The following is a 24,729-nucleotide window of genomic DNA, read 5'->3' as shown; positions in this document are numbered from 1 at the left end:
TTTTTTTTGTTCTGGGGTGCGTTTTAGGGGTGCTGTTTGTTGGTGATGTATGGAGGTATGTATGTTGAGGTTTGTGAAGGCAGAGGTATGTATTTGTAGATAGGTAGATGGATAGATAGATATATAAAAGTGTATAGGTAAGAAATGAGTGAACTCGGATTCGAGATTGCTTTTTATACGGCTAGTGATTGTGCGCTTATGTGTGTTCGCTGTATATCGTGACCTGGTTATTGGTTGTCTGGGGTTCTTTTCGGGTGATTTGCATAGTGGCTTGGAATGGGTGATTGGGGCTATTTCTACAATGTAAGTGATTTGCTTGTGATTTGTCTTCCTTGTGGAAGGTGAGTAGGAGAGGGTATTGCACTTTATCTTTTTTCTTCTTTATTTGGCTACGCCATGGATGGAGAGGATTCAACGGTATGCATATCATCAACGACAAAGACTTCCCACCATACCTGCCAAACAGACTATCACTCCTTCTTCCCAAGGACACCCAAGTGAAGATCGCCACACATCCTAATAGGGTTATTAGCCCCCAAGCTCTAGACGGGCCGAGCCAATATTACGATCGACAAAGCAGCTAATCCATCTATATTAGCCAGCAAATTTGCATATATGCTTCCGGCCCCAAACAATTGCCCATCACCTTGTGTCAACCCACCGACATCCGAAATACCCAACTCGACTGCTCTCCGTTTGTGAGGTGGTACTTGACACTTGACGTTGGGGCCATGAAGATAGAGAACATGCCTAGACTGCACCAGCCTGAAGCCTAAACTGGGCGGCTGCCGTTATCATTGTCGCGTGCCGTTGTACAACGCCGTCAATGTGAGCACTAGACAAACGCAAATATGAATGAGCGAAAACCGAACCCTTTCTGCCTAAGAACGGCCAAGTCAGAACCATCTATAAGGTTAGTGATGAGCCGAGCCGCCTCGACGGTGGATATGTGGCCATACCCACGCTGCGCGAGTGCATGGGGCGGTCCAGATTCATCAAGCAAAGAGCGAATCAGGGCCATTGGGGGCGGAGGAGTATTCCGTGTTGCATGTGTTTGGTCATGGCATATTATCCATTGCGTGCAGGGATGGTCGCTTGAGCGCAAAGCTTCAGTCGAGGCAGCCAATCCGGTCCCGGACAGGTTTCTTTGTTTGTTTGCGTGCACTTGATGTGCACAGATACGGACAGTGCGGGCGCTGCATCCTGGATTGGCAAATTATGGGCGTTTCAGGCTGTGGTCTGTCGTCTTCTGGGATGGACTTGTCTTGTCTTATTCCTGGCGCTGCTGGGTGGGGTTGCAGGTAGATGGGTGTTTATCAGGTTGGGTGTCGTGGTAATGGGAGGTTGTGATTGGAGAAGATAGGGTGATTGGCCGGTTATCTGGTGTGGTATTGTTAGTGATCAGGTTCTTGGTGGATCATACGCCATGAAACTTGAGGCTGCTCATGATTTTGATATGGTTGTGCAGGTGACTTCCCGAAATGGAAGTCGGAGTATAGGACCAAGTGTCATTCACGGCTGCTCTTCTACTTTCGATTATTCCTCATCCCCATATTGCTGATTGAGATCAGTTGATCAATGTGTCTCTTCGCTTTGTCTACATACTTCGGGTTGGACTCTTTCACTTGCCCTATCAGAAACATACTAGGTTCACATCTAACTAGTCTGAAACCAAGTATATCCCCCGAGATTCTACTACTACAAACTATATATAGAAAAAGAACCTACATCTAGACCTACGGTTCGAGCTATGAACTGACAAGGGGTCACTAAGAGTCTCAAAGACATGAAACAAACGAAACATGAACTAACGAGCATAAAAGGTAAGTTCCTACAACCTTCCGATTATACTTTCATAGCCTCAAACAATTTCCTAGTGACCCGTGTAGTTGAAGTCTGGTCAAGAGTCCACTCTCTAGTTCGACGCCGTGGCGGCGCCAGCATTTGTGGACAAGACATCCAATCATAGAATTCTTCTGGGCTGCATTGAGGTAGAGCCGATTATAAACTGGCTCTGTTCTAGTACTGGATATGCATTGTTGTTGGTGATTATACGAACATTACTGATCAACGAACAGTGTGCATAACAGATGAACGATCAATATGCGAGCAGTTGCAGTAGACCCTTGAAGCTTATATACGTATCTTGTTGCCCCGTACCATAGCTTTAGGTTGGGACATCATTATGAAAGGTGCTAAGATCCATCTCTCCAAGCTCAACCAGCTCTTAGCAACCCTTTACATACACCAACCAGATAGGATCTATATAATAAATCCAAAAGATTACAGCTCTACCCTCTCAGATTCATACCCGCCAAACTTGAATTTTTCCGCCGCTTTCGCTGCCATGGCCTCCCACTGGCTGAGCGTCTCAGCAGTCGCTACCGAGCCATCTCCGAAGCCAGGCCTTCTGTCAAGGAAGGCTAAGCCCTCCATCGCCCGACCCTCACAGGCACGCTGAAGAGCTAAAAAGGCGAAATGGCCCCCGATCACCGGTCGAGCAAAGAAATTCGGCCCTGGGAACTCGCCTTTGCCTTCAGTATTGTGCAGATCAGTGAAGGGCAAGTCGGTCACCGTTTCGTTCACCCATTTGGCGACAGACTCGAGGATCTCACTACGCACATCCTCACTAGCGACAGCCATAGAGAAGAATTCCCAGTCCGTCTTGGTGTACAGGTGGCGGCTGTCCAAGGGAAGACCGTACTTTTGCCGTACGTAGTGATACCAAATAGACTGCTTCTGGTAGATGTGATGTGGGACGAATCCTCTCTTCCCGGAGTGCGAATGGAGTAACTTTTGGCTGCCATGTGCAGGGGAAACATCGGTGCCCTCCAGGTGGAAGCAAAGCTGGGCATCCGCATACAGGTTATAAATCGTAGTCCACGATCCATACCAGTCATAGGCAAGTTTAGCATGCGTGCCGTCTCGAGACATGCCGAATTCTTCCCACTTTGCGATGTAGGTATCGGCGATATTCTGTATCTGAGTTAGAAGATCTCCATTCTCAAGTCTCATTGATTGTACTAACCTTATAATATGATGCATTTGCCTTGTGTCCAGCCACTTCAGCTAGCTTGCTCATGGCATTAATACCGATGATGCCCTTAAGGGCAAGGTTCGTCTGAAGAGCAAGCCAGCCAGCGAAATCGTCCGTGGAAACTATATTCATCAGCTTCCCACATATTCTCATAAAACAATAGTGTTCTTACGTTGGTTAGCAGGCTCCAGAGAGAATTCCACTAGGTAACTGGTCCATTGAGTCCAGATATTGTAACTGCGTTGAACCCATTTCTTAGCCAAGCGCTCGCCTTGGGCACCACCGCCCCATCTTCCGTCTTGCTTATCAATTCCTCCAAGGGCTTGAAGACTATCCAGAGGGAAGTAGCCCGAGTTCTTGTCGGATGTTTGAGGGGCTGTACCCCGAGTAGACCAAACGGAGGCCGCCGCCGAGTCCGCAGAATAACGCAAGGAATTCACAACAGCCAAGCCCATGATGAGAAGGTTGCCACACTCCTCTACAGGCATGTACTCATCGTTGCCGTCTGGATGACCGGTGGCGTTGGGGAAGTGTGTTCCCAGGTCATGCATAGCGTACTTGTTCGGGTATTGTCCACTCGACATATGTTCAATCAATGGCTCGAGGAGATAGGCCAGCCACCGTGGGTTTGTGTAGAGGAAGAATGGGAATGAAGGGAAAATGACGTCGATGGTTTGGAAATTACCGTTTGAAGAAATTTCCTTCAGGAACAAAATCGGGTTCTCAGGTGTCCCCGCAAAGGTGGTTGCTCCCATAACCTGTCGGGCTGAAAGCGCTACGATATCCACATAGTCGTAAGCTCCCGACTGATAGGCATCCTGGGCCAGTTGGTCCGAATAATCGGAGGCCAACGTGCCCGCATTAGCCAAATCATGGTAATGGAAGCTGAGCAGGGCCTCTTCATTGGAGAACCAAGATCTCCAGAGAGGCCGCATCAAGGTAAGCCCGCGTGAAGATGCATATTGGACGACCGGATCTTGGATTAGGGCAAGGGTAAAAGTCACGCTGTCGCTAGCAGGGCCTGATTTCTTCGGGGGGACGAAAGATTTGGAGAACGCAAAGACCGGTTCTCGGTCACCAACGGCACGGAAAGCGCCATCATTCTCGTTGCGCAAGACTCCCTCGGCGGCAAATCCTCGCCGCACAGCCACGGCTTCTCCGGATTGGAATTGAACGTCCTACTCTCAATGTTAGCCGTGGCATTTAGGATTCGCGGCGACGCTCATCCAAGGGGCACGAACAGCAGGACCAGTAAAGTGGAGGGTACCCCATTCTGCCCGGTCACGGATCTCCGATAGCAGCAGCTCTGTTTCTCTCTTGAATCGCCATCTCTGGAGAGTAGGCTTGCTGCCTTTGGCGTCAAAACCATCGTATTGCCAGGTGATTTTACTACCCGCATCTCCGCTTACCCAGCGGCCATTGACATCCATATAAACGTTGACACCCACATCACCATGGACGTGGATTGTCACGTACGAAGCCGGGATCGACTGCCGCAGAGTCGATGTAGGTGTAATGGGAGATAGGAAAGAAACGGTGATCTCAAGCGGAGTAGAAGCCGATGTATCCAGGTTGATGCGGTAGGTCAGGTTAGTAGTAGACGCATCGTAGTTGGCTCCAAGGTAAACTGGAAACGCTACGTCCGGTGAACTAAGCTATGTTAGAGATTATAGTCAAAGGCCTTGATTGCTCTGGGTATGCACCTACTCGGAGTCGGAAGACAGGGATTCATGGGGCTTGCCCAACAACGGATACACGGTCCCCGTACTAGGAACGTGTGCCATCAAGGAGAGGCCAACCTCCTCTCCAGTATAAAACATGGGCCATTTGGACCACGGTGCCTCACGAGCATTACCGAACCAAGTGCTGAGGTAAGGATTCCGCACAATCAGCGGTAGGACAGGCGGAGTCAGTGTAGATGCCGTACTGACTGCCGCCTGAAGGGCAGCTGTCAGTACTACAAAGGATAAACGCATCACGGTGGTGTTTGGTTGATCACGAGTGATGGGGGAGCGAAAGAAAGAATGCAACACAGAAGCAGGAGAGGGGATGTGAGAGGTATGCAGGCACCGAACACGTGCAAACCCCGTGATGCAATGATGTCGGAGAAGATCCCAAACAGTAATGATCTACTCCAATCCTATTTACCTGGGGTAAGGGATTCTCTACCTTGAATATCCTAAGGGATATAACAATATGCAAGGTAGTAAAAGGTCGAGTAAAGAGGAATGAAGAGAGGTGGTGATATGTAGGCGCAATGCTCAGACAGAGTGGTGTTGGATTTAATGGTGCATTGAGTTGGCGTTTCTTTGGAACTTCCAAATGCGGGGAAGGCTTTCGCACTTGGGCTGTCACGGGGTAAGAGAATGCCCTTCGAAGGCCAATAGGGGGGAGGCATTTTTAGGGTGAGTTCGATGCAGGGTTGTAAACACATTGGATAGATCAATTGATAGAGTCCGCTTAGACCTCCATCTACATGAGAAAAAGGCCTATGATGTCATTACTCAGGACTGATCAATATGAAATCATCATGTCCCTCTTACCCTCTTTAGTACTCGAAAGTAAGCAATATATTGTCGAGGGTGACTATATTGTAAACCCACCCGGGCATTACTATCTCCTTTCTTTCCCTCTTTTTTTTTTTTTTTTTTTTTTCCTCAGTTCCCTATTCCGTGTCCGAGGATGTCTCTTTACTTATCGAATTGTCACTTTATGTAGAGCCCACGACCGTATCTTGCTTTTAGCTGCTGGTCTTTTAACCATAAACGATGGGTAGACACACCCAATAAACTAACTGTAGAACTAATCGATTGGTTTAGATAACTGTTATGCTAATATAGTATAGCACGGAAGGGTTATTGCTTGTCATTGTAGTAAAGAGCATATCTATATGTGAGCTAGAGCAGTAACATATTCTTGTAAGTTGTAATCTTCTACTACACTGTCTTGTATAAGGTTCCATCAAGCCATCCCCTCTCAAACCCCAAAGTATTTTACCCTATATACACCCTTAAACCGTATGCCGTAGAAACTTTACTAGACACTCCAAATTGTATCTACCAATACTCGCTGTTTGACAGCTTTAACTATCGATCTCTTGCATGCTGCCCGGGTGGTGGGGCGGAGTGGCACGTGCAGGACGAATCTAGACCCAAGCAGGCAGTGGCTGAGATTTAAATCGGAACCATATGTTTGTTGACCACTCGATGGCTGGGAGGAGTCGCGCGAGGCGCGAGTGCCTAGAGCTTTGTTATCTCTACAATTAGCATATGCTTTTAATATTCATATTCAGGTTCCTATCTCTTCGCTAGAATTGTACGTGTATCACCTTGCGATCTTGGGGTTCCCCACAGTACTCAAATGCCAGTCACTGCTCGGAAATGCTGAAGTCAGAAGGGCCACATGTTGCGCATTCCACGTCCGAGTACCACACTCTGACTTAACTGGCTCAGATCCTTGTACAGTTGGGATCTAGAGGGGTTGATGAAGGTTCGCTACGCGGAAATCTGCAGTGGTTGACGCGGCTTGCAGGGCGCTCCGTTTGTGTGTTGGTCATGGTGCCAGATCTATTTGTAGATTACTAGAAGATGGACGAAAGTATGGAAGTGTCCCCATGTCTTCCGTAATGTTTAACAATCTGGTAGAAGAGAGAAGTTAGGAGTTGAATGGGGATATGCGAGAAGTGGATATCACACGTCGCGGGGAGGTGGAAAATGGAACTAAGTCACGTCTCCCTCCGAAACGGCTTGGGAATAGCGCGAGATACACCAACTACAACGCGGTTTACCTCCCACGCGACAATTCGACTACCACCTTACCTCGCAAGACCGGAAAGACAAGTCGTGTTAACCTTCTTGTTCATATCGTCTTGCTTCTCTCGTTCTTACTTCCTTCCATCCATCTCCCTCAACGCCAACAAAATACCTTCTCTTCCCATATTGCTTCTGGAACCCTAACCTCTCTTCCGCTCTCCGTACGGGTTCCTACTCGAACCCCAAATTCCTCCCATCTACCTTCCTGCTACTACTCTTTCCCTTTGATTAACTCCCCAATAATCTCCGGAATGTACCCAACTACACTGCACCCCAGCCCCGTCAAAGACGGGAGGCGCGTTCTCGGTGAAAAGACCGCAAACGCGTGTCTGGCATCCACTCATCATCGGCCCGATGTTTCGCCCAGCAAACGCCCGCTCCTCGAAGCACCTTCTCCCCAAAAGCTCCTTTCATCTCCTTTATTTGCTGGCCAGAAACGCACAATTGATCAGGTAAACGACGACCAAACGAACAATGGCAACGTGCAGGCTCAACATGGCGAGTCTCGGGCGGAAACACAAACGGTGCACGACGTGCATGATGAAGCTTGCACACACTCTACAGCTCACAAGGATGATCGGGTATGTTGAAGGAACACTTTTAGTGAAGTTTGAAGAGTTTCAAATTTGGATTGGGGCTGATTATCTGGGGTAGCCGAACCAACAACAAGCCGACGCGATGGAGCCGGACGTAGCTCCATCACGGGAGTCAGATAAACAACAACCACAATCACCAACACATTCCACACCGCTTGCTCGAAGCTCTAGCCAAGAAAGTGAAGCAGGTTTAACACGAACCGTCCCTGAGGACCCTGAAACGCGCAAGTTGTTTATCCAAAAAGTCAGTGTGGTTGATCTGCCGTATTCCTAAACCGGTCTAACCCTACGGCACAGAAAGCAAGCCTTCTTCGGAACCGAATCCAAAATGCCATGCGTCACATTAAAGACCCTCAATTTGATCGCCGCCTGTCAGAACTAGAGGCCCACAGTCGCAAATTCCCACGTCTATCACTCCCCGAGACGCTCACGCCCGGCCACCAGAAGGAAATGGTGACACCGCGCCGACAAGACGAAGACATCATGCCCTCCTCTGTCACACCGCGTGCTCTTCAACCCGCTGTAGAGTTCAAGCCGAGGACCGAACCATCATCTATTCCTCTCGGACTATCTTCGCCTCCCCTATCGACAGAGAATGACAGTTCCCAAGACCCTATGAAAACGCCTACACAAAGTCATCGCAGAACAGACACAGCAGAGACTCTGATGCAGCTCAGCAGTCCTCCAGCTACCGTGTCGCGAACCGGGCGCGACAGAATGGTTGGAGAGATCGACGAGCAAGAAGATGACATCGAAGGAAACCAAGCAGAGAAACAGGCCGTCACACCATCGCAACAGGGAGATGCTGTTGACGGGCTCCTGAAGCTCATGAACACTGCGGATAAACGTGAAACCGCGAATACTTGGACTGGCTGATTTTGACTTCTGACGATGAGATGACCGTTCCGTCTGCTTAGATTGTATACTATATTTCCATAACCCTGTATACAGGACTAGATGCATTAGCCATCTAGGATACTGAGGGCATCCCGACGCGTCTACTGACAATGACGTGCTCGCTTCATCCACTGTCTCCACAGACAAGAGTGAGGAAGCATTACCGGAACTCGAGACTATCGTATGACGAGTTTCTTGATGCCTCTCCCTCCATTGCCTTCAGGCAATGGTAATTAGTCAATGATACCACATACTATTCAACGAGTTTATTGATGTCACGCTCGCATGTATCAAAGCTTCCATAGCACATAGAGCTCAATATACCAATTTCAGAGCACCAACGCGAAATTCCTGGCTTCGATCACTTAGACTACCACGATCCACATTCTTTGTTATTTGTGTGTTGGCAGTTCGACACAGATCAAGACATTGCCAGGGGGTGTAGATTGGATTGAATACAGGCCAGGTTCCATGTACTAACCAGAAGTGTTCACAAAGGAAAGACGAGAATTATACTTCATATAGATTACCCTTGGTCCAGATCATCTCTACTATGCTCCCTTAAACTCCGGTTCCATACTCCAAGACTTTAAGAGAGCCTTTACTAGAAGTTTTCAGTTGCAAAAAAAGCTATCTGTATAGCCAAGTACGCCAACATCCCCTTTGCGCTCTAAAACACGTAACTATTCAGGTTGCACAACTATACGAGACTCTCCAAAATAGTTGGGGAAGATGCTTCCCCGCTTTGGGGAACAACATATTGGGAAAATTATATAAGAATATCATAGATTCCTCATTACTTGAGTACGATCTTTTTTTTACCCCCCACCCAAATACTAATTACCTGTAGACAACAGTACTCGCCTATCCTAACCAAAATCTTTAAGCATCATTGTTCCCATCATGGCACCCACAACCATGAAAGCCATCCAAATCCAACAATACAACGAACCCTACCATATCTCCGAGGTGCCCATCCCCAAACCAAAGCCACACCAGGTTCTAGTCCGCATCCAAGCCGCGGGGTTCTGCCATACGGACCTCATGGCATTGAACAATGAATTCAACACAAAGCTGCCCTTCATCGGATCCCATGAGCCTGCCGGGATCGTCGAAGAGGTAGGATCAGAGGTTACGGGCTTCCGGCAAGGTGATAAAGTGGGTTGTATCAATTTCGACAGCGTCTGTGGTGAGTTACAAGGATAATTAATAGGCAACGTGCTGTTTATCTCCAATTCTTATAACCTTGTGTAGGTAAATGCGCGGACTGTAAAGCGGGTCTCCCGATTTACTGCGATGCGCCTTTGATGAAGGGTATTACGACGGATGGCGGCTGGGCGGAGTATATGGTTGCGTATGTGGTGAGATTTCAAACATACCTTCGGATGAATTTAGTTTATCTAATAAGGTTATGGTGATACTCTAGTGACGCTCGCTTTTTAGTCAAACTCCCAGATAAGATGGAGTTCAAGGTTGCTGCGCCGTTGATGTGCGCGGGTATTAGTATCTATGGGGGAATTGTTCGAGCGGACGTCCCCAAGGGCGGGTCTATTGGGATTGTTGGGATCGGTGGATTGGGCCATCTTGGGACGCAGATTGCTAAGTGCATGGTATGATTATTTTCGTTGTCATTGTCAGTATTTTAGATTAGTTCACTAAGCAGTTACGGAGGACACAGGGCTACAAGGTGGCGGCAATCGACGTGAAGCAGTCCGCTCTAGATGCAGTAGCATCTTATGAGCATAGCCCCGATGCTTTGATCCTGGCTACGGATCCAGTTGAGAAGTCCATGAACAAGATCAATGAGATGATTTCCTCAGATTACCCCGGACTGGGTGCCACCGTGCTTGCGACGGATCATCCAGCTGCGTTTGAGCTGGCGGCGTCTCTGACCAGAAAACATGGGACTATGGTGCTTTTGGGTCAGCCTGAGAAGGGGATCACCATGTCTTATCAGACGGTCATCTATAAGGATATCAAGCTGGTTGGTTCATTGGTGGCTGATACTGCGCAGGCGCAGGAGCTGGTCGAGTTGTTCCATCGGAACAGGCTTCACGTTGAGATCACGGAGTGGACGATGGAGGAAGCTGAGCAGATGAGGCAGTGGTATTGCTCGGGGGCCTCTAGTGGGAAGAATGTCATAGTTATGGACTAGTATGCATGTACTTAGTACATGATGTATCTAGTGTATGTACAAGCGGTCGCACTGCATAAGGATGCATGTCACTCACTACTTGTAGTAGAAAAGCCGCGGCGATCGGCTTTTGCTCGGCATCTCCGCCCAGTCACAAAAAAGGGTCTCGCCATCAACTGATTATTCATTCACATGATAACCATTTGTTCCACCGTCACAAAAACATCCTTCGGCTCTTTTTTTTTTGTTTGCTTCTCTTCTCGATACAACAACAACCCCTTTACCCGGTTCCTTCAATTCTCAGATCTCTTATCGGAACGAGTAAAGGTCGACTACCATCTGCAACGCATTTCCCTCCAAGTGATCATTGCTTTTATCTCCCCCCTCCCCCGCCTTTCGGAAATCATGTCCACCCCATCGGCATTGCCCGTCAATGCGGGCGATCCCCAACAGAACGACTCTGTGCCCGCTACCACCACAGCAGAAAATGCTAAGACGGCGACGACCACCGCAGCGGCTGTCCCAGAGACACCAGCGCAATCTGCAGACAAGCCACAAGCGCAACCTCAGCAACCAAAACAAGCAATTGACGATGACGATGACGACGACGAATCGGACCTGGATGAATTGGACGGTAAGTTTGGAGTATCATCTTTAAAACAAGTAGAACCAAAATTAAACAGCAATGCTCAAAAGATGTCCTCGACGACTTCAACAAGCCGAAGCCCGCCCCCGCCCCTGCCCCCAGCGCTCCATCTCAACCTGCGACCGCACCAGAAGCCGAGGACTTCGACGAAGAGACTTTTATGAAAATGCTTGAAAAAGACATGGCAAGTATGATGAATCACGCTGCCAAGGAGTCCGGGACATCGGACGACAAGGGCTTCGAGGATACCATCAACCAGGGCGCGGATGCCTTCACGAAGCAACTAGAGGAGAGCGGGATCCCGCCCGGTGACTTCATCAAGCAGCTTTTGGCGGATGTAATGGCTGAAGAAGAGAGTGGAGGAGATGCTACCGCTGGAGCTGCAGCAGCACCATCGACCGGCAGTGCTGGGTCTTCATCGGGTGGGGCTGGAGCTGGAGCGCCGCCTGAGTCGTTTAATGATGCTATTCAGCAGACGATTAACCGTATGCAAGAGTCCGGAGATAAAGCTACGGCGGCAGCGTCGGAAGCTAATTCGGACGATATGCTGGCGAAGATGATTAAGGCAATTGCGGCCGGCGCAGATATTGGAGAGGAGGACGGGGGATTTATGAATATGGTTGCGGCAATGATGGAGCAGTTGTCGAACAAGGAAATGCTGTATGAGCCGATGAAGGAGCTGAATGGGAAGTTTGGGCCCTGGCTGGTGGAGAACAAGGGCAAGGGGAAGTTTTCCGATGAGGAAATGGAGCGGTTTGAGAAGCAGGCGACTCTTGCATCGCAGATTGTGGCCAAGTTTGAAGAGCCAGGTTACACGGATGAAGATCCCAAGTGTCGCGACTATGTGTGGCAGAAGATGCAGGAGGTATGTGGTCCCTTTCGTTCTGGGTCTGTTGGGTTATGCTTACTGACCGGGTGCAGATGCAAGCTGCCGGAAGTCCGCCGGAAGAGCTCGTCGCGAATCCTTTTAGCGATGACAACGTAGGTCCTGCCGGTATGCCGGACTGCCCCCAGCAATAAACATCTGGTCTGGAAACTTCGTTCTTCCTGTGACATTTACCCCGTCTCGCTGCAAAGTGGTGCTTGCAGACCCCATTTTTTATGGCACTTCGAATGCATCTGGTGTTGGCATCTTCTGTACATATAACATTTCGATACCCTATTTACTAGCCGAAATGTCACAAGGCTATCTATCGCGACATGTATATCACAGACAAATACAAAGGCCGTTGGCCTGAAACAAATCAAATGTGGACCGCCAGCGACCAACCCAACCTAACGCCGTAACGCAGCTATCCCATATGTATTACCCAGTTCCCTGTATATTCTCCCAAGTCGTGTCGAAGTATCGTAATCCTCAGTAATTTCACCCCGACATATCCATATCCTGACTCAGCGCTGTGTGGTCGGCTAAATCCATGAATATATCCTCATACTCGCCATCACTGAACGATGAGCCTGGATCTTTCCATGCATTCCCAGCAGCTTGTCCAGAGGGCGCCTGCATATCCACATTCTCAAGCAACTCCATCTCCGTTGCCTGTTCTTGGGACAGATACTCATCCAGAGCCTGGATATCCGCCTCGTCTAAGAAACGATCAGGTTAATCATCGATCCCGCCAACAAGGTTACTGGAAGAGGAAAAGCATAGAAGAAAACCTACCAATCATATCATCAACGCCCTCTTCTAAATCCCTCAAGTATCCCTGCAGAATCCCATCCGTCCTCCTCCGCATCGACTCGCCCCACTTCTTCTGCTCCGCCACATGCTCCATCAACACCAGCTGCTCGCCTCTATTAGCGAAACGTGCATCGTCGCGCCCTTGCTTGATCCGGTTCAGGAAAACGTTGCGTCTTGTTTCGCGCGCCGACGGCGAACAAGAAGCGGCACCATTCTTGGACGCGTTATTCAACGGATTAGATATGGTGCTCGCATACCGCTGAGCATATGTAGGCGAAGTCTTGGAGCGGGAGGACGTGCCCGCGCCCTTCGAAGGCGAGGGCGAGACCGGAGACCCGAAGAATATACTTTCGGACTTTGTTCGTGACGCGACGGGTGTGTTGGTTTGACTTTCTGGTGCTGGGGAGAAGTGGAACGGCGAGGAGGATAATGAGGCCATCGGGCGCGCCGGCGAACTGCGAGGTGAAAGTGGAGACGGTCGTGCGGGCGCGGTAGCGCATTGCGAGAAATTGAACTGCTGCATGGGGGGAAGTGCAGCGAACATGATGCTAAGGATGATGGGCAGTGGTTTGCGCGTAGGATGGAGTTAGTGTAGGTATAGGGAGTTTGCGTTGTGGTTCCCCGGTTTGAAGATGGTGGGTATAGACGGTGGCGATACGCGTCTCGAATCTCGAGGTGCAGCTTTTGATGGGTCGATATCGTGTCAAAGTGGACTGGGGGACTTGGTGGGAGTAAGGAAGCCTAATTGATGAATTTATGTGGAGTCAAAGGCTACTCTGCTTCTAATGTACTCGTGTGCATGAGTTCTCGAACTCCAGCCACCGCGTAAGAAAGGTGGGCTGGCGGGATTCTTAGCGTTGAACCGCGAGCGCGTCCCTCACACGGCATCACGGGACACTAGTCCCAATGGGGTCATATTGCATTCCTGAGGCTGCAACGCTGGTCACTACTCCGTAGGCCTGGATGGATGTATGTACAGTAGATAACTTCATCAGTTCAGAACACGCCGTATCACATCGCTCGCCACCTTAGAGATCGCAGACAAGGTCGAATTCTGAATCGTACTGGATTGTGGTTTGGGCCAATTGCGCGGATACAGTGGTTGTATCTGTTGTCAAGCTGCTTGTTGTCGGCGCCGATGCTATGGTAGCACCCTGTGACGCAACGCTCGTAGATGATATTGTCGACATGCAACTGTCTATTTGGCAGTAGGTCAGAAAAAATTGTTGGTGGACTCCCAAGGCCAAACGTACTTAATTGATCCTGGCAATCTTGGAGGGAGAAGGATGATGACTGGTCCGTGTTTGCTATCTGAATACGAGTTAACGGAACTCTGCGACATTCGTCAATGGGTATAGTGCAATACTGACCTTCTGGCAGGAGTCGAATTGGTTGTTGCAGCTGATGGATGGACTTCGGTGTTAGATAAGGATTCCACGTGGGACAGTGAAACATGGGACGTGGAACTAAAGGTGAACTACCTTCTCGAGGCTGCTGATTCATAATCCGTCTATGAGATATGGCTTTGGTTATCATTCGGTAGTAGGAAAAATAATAAATGGAAACATACAAACGTATCGCCATCCACGCCGTACGGCCTTTCAGAATCACCCGTGTTTGTAACCTAGGTACATGTCAACATTAATTCTCACAAGCCAGAATATTGTGGAACTCACAGCGGGTGCAGAGGCTCCTAGTGTTCCCGTAGATGCCTAATGAGAGATTCAAGATGTTAGGATCTAGCTTCAATCGTGATAACGGAATAGTCGACTACCTGTCGCTTGTCTACAGAGGCTGGCGCATATACCAGCCCGACTGGATCCAGGATGAGGGCGCGAGCGCCGAACATCAGAAGAGCGCTGATGATCATTAACAGAAAAGTCGCCATGTTTCGGGCTGTTACTCTTGTGGCATGAGTATGATCACTCGGATACTAAGAGGAGCAGCAGCATATTGAACGTAGGTAGTGCTGTGTAATAATATTAATTGGATAAGGGTCAATCGTCATCTGCTGGACAATTTTACTTCGCGCATAATAATATTCCGTGTCCAGCGGCTGGGGATTTGCATAGATTAGGTTTCCTATTCGACACGGGGCGAATCCTTGCCTGTATGGGAGTGACGGCGGCTAAAGTGTTCTATTAACAGGAGCCTTTGGTGTTTCATCGGTCACACTATTCCGATGATTATCCACACGCGATATACAGCCCGTGCTTCGAGGTGGTGCTGAATAAAACACGTTCGAGCTAGTTTCTGTGGCAATTAAATACATATATATCAGGGCAAAAAAAAAAAAAAAAAGCTTTTTTGTTTAGTTGGACCGCCAGACGATTGTCCAACCAAGCTATCGAACAGAAAGAGACGGTGAGACGGAGGATACCGCACATCTCAGTATCTCTACGTAGAACCAGTGCTTCGAGCGGGGGAATCAAAGACAACAAGCCAACCATGAATGCTAAAACAAACCGCTGTACGTGGAAAGGGGCGTGATCTTGTGAAAGGAATGACAGGCGTTCTATATGAACTGTATGCAATCAACAAGGACATCGAAGGTTGCATACCAAAGGGGAAAAAAGAGAAAAAAGAAAAAAAGACCCAATATATCTTCACCAACAAGCGCCAATGATAACTGCGTAATACTCGTACAAACTTTACAGTGTCGAAATCACTGGACCATCATGTACTCTGCCCACGTCTAGATTGCAAGGGCCAGGTACGGCCAAAGAAAGCTGTCACGTTAAAACCGCCGGGGAGTGACAAGCACTTGGCTCGCTTAGAAATTCGACGCGGCATTGACAGGACCGGGGTTATGGTATTGGTCCAAAGTGCTCTTGAAGGGTGTTCCACCAGCCCCGGGGCTGGGAGCCTTCTCCCGAACGCCGGAGCCGACAGCGGTACCGCTCATGAGGTCCGTAGCTTCATCGTTGTCGTGGGCATTACGCTTGCGTGCATGAATCCTCCAGGCAACGACACCAAGAGCACCGATCAGAATTGCACCACCTACACCGACAACAACACCAATGATGGTCTTCTTCTGGTTAGAAGAGAGGCCCGAGCTCTTCGAGTCCTTCTCTTCCCCGTTCAGCGAAGGAGAGTCGGTTGCGCCTACAGCAGCGGACGAGGTGGTGGTAAGCGTGGTGTGAACAGGCGTTCCACTGACCGTCTGGATAGTAGTAAGGGTCTTCACAACAGGAGTTTGGGTGGTTTTCGAGCTGTTGTCCGTTGTAGTTGGGGAGTTGTTGTCGTTGTTGTTGCTATCTGTTGTAGGTCCGCTGGTGGTTGATGCCGATGTTTTCGTTGGCTGGTCGGCCGTGGGTTTAGGGGGATCTGTGGTGGAAGTTGACGAGTCTGATGTTGATGTTGTTGTGGGGTCAGCCTTGGTGGTCGTTGGCTTGGTCTCACTAGTTGTCGATGTGCTTTCTGTAGACTCGGACGAAGACGAAGAAGTTGATGATGTCGACGATGTGGATGTTGTGGTCGCTTCTGTCGCGGTAGGTGCGGCATCCTTAGAGGTAGCGACATCTCCACCGGTAACCGCTACGCTCTGACCGGAGACAGCGGCCAACAGGGACAAAGAGTATAAGAAAAACGAAAGACTGGAGACTCGCATGGTGGGCGGGTGATGCGGGATGAAATCGATCAAAGTGGTCTCGATCCGAAGGTCCGGAGGCGATGCAGCGAAAGACAAGGCGATTCAATCTCGTGACTCTATGACTGACGGATACTCCGGAGACTTCCAACGAGGGGATAGGAGGTGACAGAAGGGAGAAAAAACGATCGTACTTATCAAGGGGGGAAACTCAGTGAACTGCAGGTGCAGGAGGGGTTAACGAAAGACTAGATAGATATACGTATGAGAGGCACGATGTAGGTACGAGAAGAGAAAAGAGCGTAAGGAGGCGGGATAGAGATGAAAAAGGATTGGAGGCGGAGGGCTCATTGAAGAAAGGGAAGAGCGCGCGGTCCCACTCTGACTGGTTCTTCCGGCTAATCACTCACTCATCATGTGTTGGCTTGGTTGCGAAGGACGCTAGTCCTCATTCTTTTCTCTCTTTTTTTTCTTTTCTCTCTTTATTTGCCCTTGTTCCATACCACACGCGGTTAGTGAGGTCCGATCTAACTAGGATTTTACCGAACAGGCGGACCAATGCACCAATACTAGCAAAGATGCCCGATGTGGGTGTGCGCTAGTGTCAACTTGGAAAACTAAGCCTCCCCACTGGCCAGTCAGTAGGTGTGGGCTGAGACATTCTAGCCAGGAGAGACCCGTCAACATACTAAAAAATTGGAGCGCTGGGGGGTCGGGGGTGTGTGCCTGACCTCTCGGGGCAGAAACTCTGTTTGGCTCCGCTATTCTTCGCTATCACCATTAGCCCATACGACCGTTTTCTTCTTAGCCCGTCAGCTGTCAATGTTGGTCTACAAATGGGGAAACATCAGAGCAATTGTCCATACATAACGGGAAAATCGTGGGTGAGATGATCTTCCTGAAAACTTATTAAATTCAATTCATTAAAAAAACTGTGCTATTTTAAGGAACGTTCCACGGTACGCCTGCCCAGAAACCATAGGACACTTGGCTGCTGAGTTGTTTGACATCGTTTATGCAACCATGGTTCTTAGGTAATGCTACATAGGGGAACACAAACAGTCCTCTTAATCGACTACCTAAACATCATAATCTCCCCACTCCCCCCAAGTCAAGGATTTTCTTCGCCTCTCTTTTAAATACCGTGCCTATCCGAGGATTCCAATAGCAGCAATAAAAGACGGAACATCCTCGGGCTTTCTATTGAATTCCCCTTTTCCCTTTCAGGCCCATCTACTAGTAGACTACTACCTACTTTGTGCCGGTACTGCCGACCGGGTAAACGCCGATCGTCTTCAGTTGAGACATTCAAGCCCTAGCAAATCTTACGCATTAACTGTCGGTCTGTTGACCACCCGAAGGAAGATCGGAAGGATTCGTAATATTGCTGTCCTTTGCGCTGTACTATCTCTACCCGTAAGATCAGTATACAGGGCTTTGACTCTGTGTATGGCTGTGCATAACTGCATCATCCAACAACTTTTCCCACGACGCAGGGTGTGACGATCGACAACAGGTGACGAGTTCTAGATTCTGATGTTCTGGACCACCACCTTCTTCTTCTTCTTTTTGCTGCCACATCATTTGCTCGTCACTTCGAACGAACGTGTACTAACGAAATCAGGTGTACATACTGTGCGTCATAATACTCAGGGTACATGTACCGAGATAGTCACGTACTCCGTACAAGCCACTAGTACACATTAGTAATTCGAATCTACTAGAGAGTAACACTCACATGACTCGACGGTAGTTTTTACTGTGGAGGCGAGGGTCATGCAGGTTTATAGACGTTCGAGATAATTTCTGATCTACCAGCGTGATGCTCGAATATATATAGTAACTGAGATTATTCGTTGCCACTGTTTGTGTGACGGCCCAACGGGCTCGTCTACTAATAATTACCTATATCACCTTGTCATACAACTGGTATACGTGACTAGATCAAGCCCTGCATTATCCCTGTCCGGTAATCTCCGGCTAGTAGTCCGGCTGCCCCGGGACATCCAGCCCTACTTATTCCAGGAGATGGATGAAACCCGGTCCTACAGAGGATAATAGATTTGCAACGCAGAGACCACTAGCTCGCTTTGGAACAAGGAACTACACAACGATGACATGGCACAGAGGAAGAGGTGACTTTGATAGGCGTCCATGTCATGCTTCACATTTTAGGACCTTCAAAATGCGGCATTGACACCCTCGCAGCATGCTTATTGCAAGACTGAGGGGAAGTTTTGCTTGATTCCCGGATATCTGTCGAGGAATAGCATTATAATGTGCCTTTGTTCGCAAAGAAGCTTAATGGTATCCTTACGAGGTTGGGGCCATTTGGTAGCTACTGATCATATAGCAAGCGGAGGGAGTATCGGAAGCTCGGAAGACTGCGTACTCCCTGCAACAATCACACTGCTAAAGACCGTTATTCACTGTTCTTGGACATATCTATATTAGGTTGACCCTACTTGTTGTGGTTATTATGTGGGAACGAATTTGAAGACAACACTTAAGAATTCATCGCCAACATTAACCATGGGAAACGATGTGGGGGTTTATGACGTGTTTATTTTCTTTTCTTCTATCTTTTTCTTTTTCTTTTTTCCCGTTGTTTACTGCTTAAGCCTTCAAGCATGAAAAAGCGTAATGATCTAAGACTCAGTGCATGCACATGCCGACACATGCCTGCTAGCTGTCACTCGAAGGTGAGTCTTTATCTCCTCGGGAGCATATCGACCGCTGTTCACGGAAGCGTTTGGTTTATAGCCCTTACACTAGATCAACACTGGTTTCAGGATCAAAAGAATGGTAGCTCGATTTCAGATATTGCTTTCCATTGATATGTACGCTTCCAACTTCAAAGCCCAACTAGACCACTGACAGAACCGGATGGGCAAAGCGGATGGAGCGGTTGACATTTTATCTCCGGATGGAATGAGGGATGTAGCTCACGGTGCAGAAAAGTTACAGCCCAATCTATATCCGGTCACACAAGCGTGTGAAATGTAAAAGCATGAGATCAACAACGAAGGTGAGGGGAGAAGAAAATGAAAAGACAGAACATAGGAAAATAGAGAAGAAACACTAAATTGGGTATCATAGTAGTCATAATCGTACACAGAACTTGTGGAATGATCGAAATCATATGCCGAAGCCCATGGTTAAAACTTATTCGGCGGTTTTCCTTTGAGCTGGTCTTTGATCTCTTCCTTAAAGTATTCGACAAACTTGCTCAAACCGGGTCCTAGAGATGCCATCAGCACCAGCTCTACACATGGACATTCCATCTTGTAAGCATATGAGTGCCATACCATTATTGTCTCTATGAGTACCTCCCATTTCTTCGGGAGGTACCCCATGTTTTAAATGTTGAACCTTTTGATGGACCCGTCCCACCAGTCTGTGAAACGTCGGGCTGGCCAGCAGCTATACGAGGATATATCAGCATGAAACTTGCGCGTAGGCGGTTGTGTGGATGTGCATACCCGAGCAGTGAGCCAAACCTAATTGGAGGGAAATGAGTCAGTCATAGATGCCATCGAGGATGGCAGTAGAATGAAAGCTGGTCTGGAACCAGGCGATTACGTACCTCGAAAGTTCGGAGCCAGAACATTCGGAACACCATCTTGCGAATGGGCTGTTAGTACCTAGTAATCAAGCCTCATGAGGCAAATGTATGGAGAACGTCGATGGTGGCTGATAAACAGCGAGACCACAGGTCTCAGGAGCTGAAGGGAAAAGGAAAAAAAAAAGAGGAGGAAAAAGCCGAGGAGGTTTTTCTGTGCTGTCAGAGAGAAACAGAAAGAAGACTAGTCAGAAAAGTGGCCTTTCCAAGTCAAGCCTTTAGCTGTGCCACAACAGATGACCTGCAGCCAGTTAAAAGCGACGGTTTCAGTCCACCAGCCGGGTTTAAATTTGTGGCAAGTAAATTTTGACAAAACTCGTGCAACGGGAGGAATTAAACGTGGAATGTGTTATCATTACTCTTTTTAGGTAGATCTATGGATCTGATCGTCTTGTAGAAAAATTCTCCAGAACTCCTCCTGTACAACAAATTTAATTCTATTTTGATTGTATTTATGACCATTCCTATCTGATTATATATCTTTTTCTTGTTCTTTTTTGTTTTACTTTACTTTTTATTCTCTTCCCCAAATTCCAAGATCTTTCTATAATTTCAATTTATCCTTCTTCAGATTACATCACCGTCCATGTCACGCCGATAATTCCATTCTCATTGAACCCCTGCCGTGATCCCCTGGAAACCTTTTCGATTCTTTCTTTCGTTCTTTGCTGTCTTGAACTTCTCCAATCATCTGCAAGACTTGATCTGACTGTTACATTGATCCCGACAATTGCCCCTTATAATTACTTCTCCAAATCCTGGACTGCTGGCACGTCCTTCAAGTATAGAAGTGCGGGGGAATAACGGGGATTTTTTTTTTTTTTTTTTATTTCTACCTTCTCCTTTTCATTCTCTTCCTTTTGCCTTGTTGCAAGGGATAATTAATATCTTTGTTTAATTTTGTCTTTTTTGCTTTCCATTGACATTGTGCCCCTCGTTCTATCTATATTTACGGGCTGTGAATCTGTGGTTTTTCTTTTTAAATAATAATTCGCGCCAACCCCATCGTTCCTTCTGTCTTCAGCGAGAGTGAACGTTATCGACATTGCGCGGTGTCGTGAGTTTCAACGTCGTTTGGTCTCCGACTTCGCCGATATCCGCCCACTAAGATTTGGCAGCGATTTGCTCCGGTAAGATCTAAAAATCTGGCCAAGCAAATTACGACGAGGGGCAGCTTCCACAGCTGTCCCGATCTGTCCACACTACAGATATCATCCCTGCCGCAACCGCCGAACGGCGCGAACGACGATCCGTCCGGCATTGAGGGGGAACTTGTTACTGCACCACCTTCCCGCTCTACATCGCCCGACGCCTTCAGCCTCCGCTCCGGACCCCGAAAGCTTGTGTCGACTAAGAAGCGGGTCTCAAGAAAGGCGCGCGGCGTCCTGGGCAAGGTTCGGGCCTTCCAAAGGATCGCTGCGGCCAAAATGGCTCATCCCACCATCAAGATCGATACAAACGTCCAAGCGACCAAGCGCGCCCTTCCCGAAGACAACGATGAAGGCTTCGAGGTCTTAGATGGACCCGATCAGGATGACCCGGGTCTGGAAGCTGGAGATACTGAATCCGTTCCGCCTTTTCTTTGCCAGTCTGTCTTAGGTTGGTCCGCTCCTGTTCCCACTACTCTGGATGTTCTTCGGCCATGTTTCAGTAGAGCTAATCAGATGGCTGTTCCAACCTCCAGAGATCCATCAGAAATTTGAGGAACTCGAATGGATACAGCGGGCACGTCTTGCAGAAGGAATGCTCGCCAACGATCCCTCCCATCGTTGGGCGCTGGAGGCCGATCCGGAGGTCAAGGCAAGGAACCGATATATCAATGTGCAGGCGTGGGCAAATTCTCGTATCCATCTTCGGGTAAACGATGGCGAGTGCGATTTTATCAATGCCTCGCCGATTACTCTGAAGGATTCTGTGTCCCAGCAGGAGAGAAGGTATATCGCGACGCAGGTAAGCATGCCGCGTGTTGGTAAATAAGTGTGCTCTCTAATCACTCTATTCCAGGGACCCAAGGTAGGAAATATCTTCCACTTCTGGCACATGGTATTTCATGAAACGAAGGAAGTGGGTGTCATCGTTATGCTTACGCAGACGTTCGAGTCCGGACGAGAAAAATGCTCTCAGTATTTCCCTCTCAACAGCGATAATTCTTTGGTACTTCTGCGGGAAGATGAGCGTGACCCATTTGTTAACAATGAGAACCACCCGGTCGGAGATGAAAACGTCGTGGGCACGGTTGCGCTGCTAGAAACCGCTTTTGACGAGAAGTCTCGTTCCGAAATCCGCAAACTACGACTCACTTTGGGTGCTGAATCGAAGATCGTTTGGCATTTCCTCTTTGCTGGTTGGGCGGATTATTCCAAGCCTGAAGGCGATGACCGCAGCGCACTTCTTCATTTGATTGAGCAATCAGGCTCCAAGAGCTCCCCGGATAACCCACGTATTGTGCACTGTAGTGCTGGTGTCGGCCGAACAGGCACTTTCATTGCCCTTGACCATCTGCTACTGGAGCTTCAGTCTGACCAGTTGTTGCAAGTGACTGACCCAGAGGCTGACCCAGTCTTTGAAACGGTCAACCAAATGCGCGAGCAGAGAATGATGATGGTCTACAATGAGATGCAGCTGCAGTTTATTTACGAAGTCTTGCGAGAACAAACTGACCGGAAGCTTGGGAAGGTCCCTGAAATCAACGGGCGAAAGTCCGATGAGCGGTCCTCGAAAATGGCCAAGTTATCTACCGAGTCCGACTACCTGCCTTCTTCGAAACCAGAGCTGGAGCCTGTCTCAGATCGTGCCTTCACACCAACCAGAAGCTGGTCAGGAACCCCAGAAGTCTCCGACAACGAATAATGGCTTTCTCGCTCTTGGTTTCATTCCGTCGCATCACGAACAACTCATTAGGCTGCGGCAGAGCCATTTTTCACTGCTATATATATAGTTCTCTTAATAGCTTTCTCGTCTGTTTCCCAAGTTGCAGCATTCACGACGAACCATGAGTTCCTGACTTGCATTCGACCTCACGCCTTTCTTGCGCTTTGTTGCATAACATCTTACCATGTTTGAATATCCAATTTACGACACTTATGTCTTCCACTCGTGTATTTGCTAGAAGTCTTGTGTGGGAGCATTACTGCCACTGTTTATGATTCAGTTCCAGTTTTTAAGGTACTGAGAATCCTATACGAAGTGCTTCAAGCATCTTTTTCACTATTTTTCATTCTTCGCTGTATAATTTACTGGGCTGTACGATTATAGCATGAGAACTAGTGTAAGAGTAAGATAATAGGATATACTTTCAGCAATATTCTGCTCCGTATGCTAGAAAGCGCAAAGCTTTTGACCTTATTTACAACGCCGGAAGTTCCTGATAAAAAGAACACGCCAGAAAGCCGAGCCCTAATGTACTAGGATGGACCGCAGATCCACAAAATGAGATAGTAAAGAGTAAGATCGTAAAGAGTGTTATATCCTGCAAATGAATCATCAAACAAGCTGAGCAACATAGCAATCACGATCTGTGATATTGCTTGAAGGAGGGCGTAAAACATGACGAGCAAATCGGTATAATAACCGGCCATGAGGGACAGAGGAGTGATATGGTGATATTGGGTAAAGATGGCATTGGCGTGAAGGTTGGTCTTCCCTGCAACAACGACGAAGTATATTTCATAACGATTAGATTTAGATCCCAATGTAGATCGAATTAGTCACTTCGTTTTTTCCCCTCTCCCTTGTCCCCATTGGCGGCAGGAACGGAAGGTTTCGAGCCATCCCCGGTCAAACCGGAAGGCTCGCCCGCACCGTCGTCCGAATCCCAGTTATCGACGGCATTCTCATCCCAATTGTCGACCTCGCGCTCCAGATTAGTGACCCCCGTTTCCTGGGGTTCTAGCCCCTCCGGCTCATGGTCGGTTTCACCATGGCCCGGGCCGACGCCGAGCTCAACGTCATCTGTGGCGTCTCCAAGAGCTCCAAAGCGGGCTTTGCGCCGCCTTTCCAGCATCCGCCGGTGGTACCAACTGCACAAGCCGACTGCGCCGAGACTGCCCACGATGTTGGCGAGGAGGTCAAATGGGTCAAACGAGCGACCATTGGGGAGAATTCCTTGGACAATCTCGGAGCCAATTCCTAGAACGGCGGTGCAGACAATTAATGTCAATTGTAGCGTGCGTCGGCGGGTGGTGTCGGGAATCCAGTAGAAGATAAGAGACAGCAGAAAGAACGTCACGACATGGAGAAACTTGTCATTGGGTTGTAGTTGCGATGGGACGCTCGGGGATGCACTGTGGGGGAGAAGACCGATATAGGCAGCCAAGAGCAAGAGGAAGACGAAGGCGCCTGCGGAGTTTCGGATAGTTAGTCACTTATGTAGGACGAATGTCTATGATGGTTTCCTGGAAGAGGAGGTGTAAGAGGAGGAGGAAGCTGTGGATCTTGTCAACAGAGGTAACATACCCGCGAAAGGATAGCGGATCCGCATGGTGGTTGTGTGGTGGTCAAGGAAGCGTGCGGAGAGAAGTTGTGGTCGAGAAAGAGCAGCGATGATGATTCCGGGTGCGTCATGTGCTTAACTGAGAGAACGTAAGGTCGGATGGGGAATCAGATATCAGAACACCAGCAACAATGAAAAAGGTACCTTCTTTGAATTCATTGTCACCACCATCCAATCTCTAGTTACAGGATGTTGGGAGTCCACACCAACTAAGCCACTAAAT

General features: G+C 48.5%; 11 protein-coding genes across 11 annotated transcripts; 5 read left to right on the top strand and 6 right to left on the bottom strand.

Moving 5' to 3' along the window:
• Positions 1 to 1,053: 1,053 nt before the first annotated feature.
• BDV27DRAFT_133141 (uncharacterized protein) lies at positions 1,054 to 1,636 on the top strand. The gene has a single exon (XM_032068021.1). It carries the CDS (start codon positions 1,169 to 1,171, stop codon positions 1,361 to 1,363), a length of 195 nt encoding a protein of 64 aa, XP_031924492.1. The 5' UTR covers positions 1,054 to 1,168; the 3' UTR covers positions 1,364 to 1,636.
• A 449-nt stretch (positions 1,637 to 2,085) lies between these two features.
• BDV27DRAFT_29000 (putative glutaminase) lies at positions 2,086 to 5,420 on the bottom strand. Its single transcript, XM_032076236.1, has 5 exons — positions 4,745 to 5,420; positions 4,279 to 4,687; positions 3,210 to 4,215; positions 3,029 to 3,159; positions 2,086 to 2,976 (listed from the first exon to the last, which is right to left on the bottom strand). Exons 1-5 carry the CDS (start codon positions 5,011 to 5,013, stop codon positions 2,284 to 2,286), a joined length of 2,508 nt encoding a protein of 835 aa, XP_031924491.1. The 5' UTR covers positions 5,014 to 5,420; the 3' UTR covers positions 2,086 to 2,283.
• Positions 5,421 to 7,100: 1,680 nt separating this feature from the next.
• BDV27DRAFT_147871 (uncharacterized protein) lies at positions 7,101 to 8,321 on the top strand (the record flags this gene model as incomplete). The annotated part of the gene is made up of 3 exons (XM_032070822.1): positions 7,101 to 7,430; positions 7,504 to 7,689; positions 7,743 to 8,321. 3 exons carry the CDS (start codon positions 7,101 to 7,103, stop codon positions 8,319 to 8,321), a joined length of 1,095 nt encoding a protein of 364 aa, XP_031924490.1.
• An 881-nt stretch (positions 8,322 to 9,202) lies between these two features.
• On the top strand, positions 9,203 to 10,637 carry BDV27DRAFT_133137 (zinc-dependent alcohol dehydrogenase). Its single transcript, XM_032068020.1, has 4 exons — positions 9,203 to 9,531; positions 9,597 to 9,696; positions 9,769 to 9,952; positions 10,021 to 10,637. The coding sequence occupies exons 1-4, from the start codon at positions 9,246 to 9,248 to the stop codon at positions 10,495 to 10,497; spliced, it is 1,047 nt and encodes a 348-aa protein (XP_031924489.1). The 5' UTR covers positions 9,203 to 9,245; the 3' UTR covers positions 10,498 to 10,637.
• A 244-nt stretch (positions 10,638 to 10,881) lies between these two features.
• On the top strand, positions 10,882 to 12,142 carry pex19 (putative peroxisomal membrane protein receptor Pex19; the record flags this gene model as incomplete). The annotated part of the gene is made up of 3 exons (XM_032070821.1): positions 10,882 to 11,110; positions 11,173 to 11,987; positions 12,044 to 12,142. 3 exons carry the CDS (start codon positions 10,882 to 10,884, stop codon positions 12,140 to 12,142), a joined length of 1,143 nt encoding a protein of 380 aa, XP_031924488.1.
• Positions 12,143 to 12,390: 248 nt separating this feature from the next.
• On the bottom strand, positions 12,391 to 13,589 carry BDV27DRAFT_28980 (uncharacterized protein). Its single transcript, XM_032076235.1, has 2 exons — positions 12,786 to 13,589; positions 12,391 to 12,709 (listed from the first exon to the last, which is right to left on the bottom strand). The coding sequence occupies exons 1-2, from the start codon at positions 13,345 to 13,347 to the stop codon at positions 12,489 to 12,491; spliced, it is 783 nt and encodes a 260-aa protein (XP_031924487.1). The 5' UTR covers positions 13,348 to 13,589; the 3' UTR covers positions 12,391 to 12,488.
• Positions 13,590 to 13,831: 242 nt separating this feature from the next.
• Positions 13,832 to 14,691, bottom strand: BDV27DRAFT_160763 (uncharacterized protein; the record flags this gene model as incomplete). Its single annotated transcript, XM_032073093.1, has 6 exons — positions 13,832 to 14,001; positions 14,057 to 14,110; positions 14,174 to 14,297; positions 14,374 to 14,427; positions 14,480 to 14,515; positions 14,578 to 14,691. 6 exons carry the CDS (start codon positions 14,689 to 14,691, stop codon positions 13,832 to 13,834), a joined length of 552 nt encoding a protein of 183 aa, XP_031924486.1.
• A 333-nt stretch (positions 14,692 to 15,024) lies between these two features.
• midA (putative cell wall protein) lies at positions 15,025 to 16,812 on the bottom strand. The gene has a single exon (XM_032068019.1). The coding sequence runs from the start codon at positions 16,411 to 16,413 to the stop codon at positions 15,577 to 15,579; it is 837 nt and encodes a 278-aa protein (XP_031924485.1). The 5' UTR covers positions 16,414 to 16,812; the 3' UTR covers positions 15,025 to 15,576.
• Positions 16,813 to 19,550: 2,738 nt separating this feature from the next.
• On the bottom strand, positions 19,551 to 20,014 carry BDV27DRAFT_160761 (uncharacterized protein; the record flags this gene model as incomplete). Its single annotated transcript, XM_032073092.1, has 4 exons — positions 19,551 to 19,633; positions 19,701 to 19,815; positions 19,875 to 19,892; positions 19,979 to 20,014. The coding sequence occupies 4 exons, from the start codon at positions 20,012 to 20,014 to the stop codon at positions 19,551 to 19,553; spliced, it is 252 nt and encodes an 83-aa protein (XP_031924484.1).
• An 892-nt stretch (positions 20,015 to 20,906) lies between these two features.
• ptpB (tyrosine protein phosphatase PTP1) lies at positions 20,907 to 23,303 on the top strand. Its single transcript, XM_032068018.1, has 3 exons — positions 20,907 to 21,613; positions 21,699 to 21,964; positions 22,019 to 23,303. Exons 1-3 carry the CDS (start codon positions 21,442 to 21,444, stop codon positions 22,862 to 22,864), a joined length of 1,284 nt encoding a protein of 427 aa, XP_031924483.1. The 5' UTR covers positions 20,907 to 21,441; the 3' UTR covers positions 22,865 to 23,303.
• On the bottom strand, positions 23,282 to 24,729 carry BDV27DRAFT_133124 (VanZ family protein). The gene is made up of 2 exons (XM_032068017.1): positions 24,470 to 24,729; positions 23,282 to 24,352 (listed from the first exon to the last, which is right to left on the bottom strand). The coding sequence occupies exons 1-2, from the start codon at positions 24,492 to 24,494 to the stop codon at positions 23,718 to 23,720; spliced, it is 660 nt and encodes a 219-aa protein (XP_031924482.1). The 5' UTR covers positions 24,495 to 24,729; the 3' UTR covers positions 23,282 to 23,717.

Source organism: Aspergillus caelatus (assembly GCF_009193585.1).
Source record: "Aspergillus caelatus strain CBS 763.97 unplaced genomic scaffold BDV27scaffold_175, whole genome shotgun sequence".
NCBI classification, from domain to species: Eukaryota; Fungi; Ascomycota; class Eurotiomycetes; order Eurotiales; family Aspergillaceae; genus Aspergillus; species Aspergillus caelatus.
Note: the sequence above shows the minus strand (reverse complement) of the source record. Positions and strands in the feature narration are given on the sequence as shown.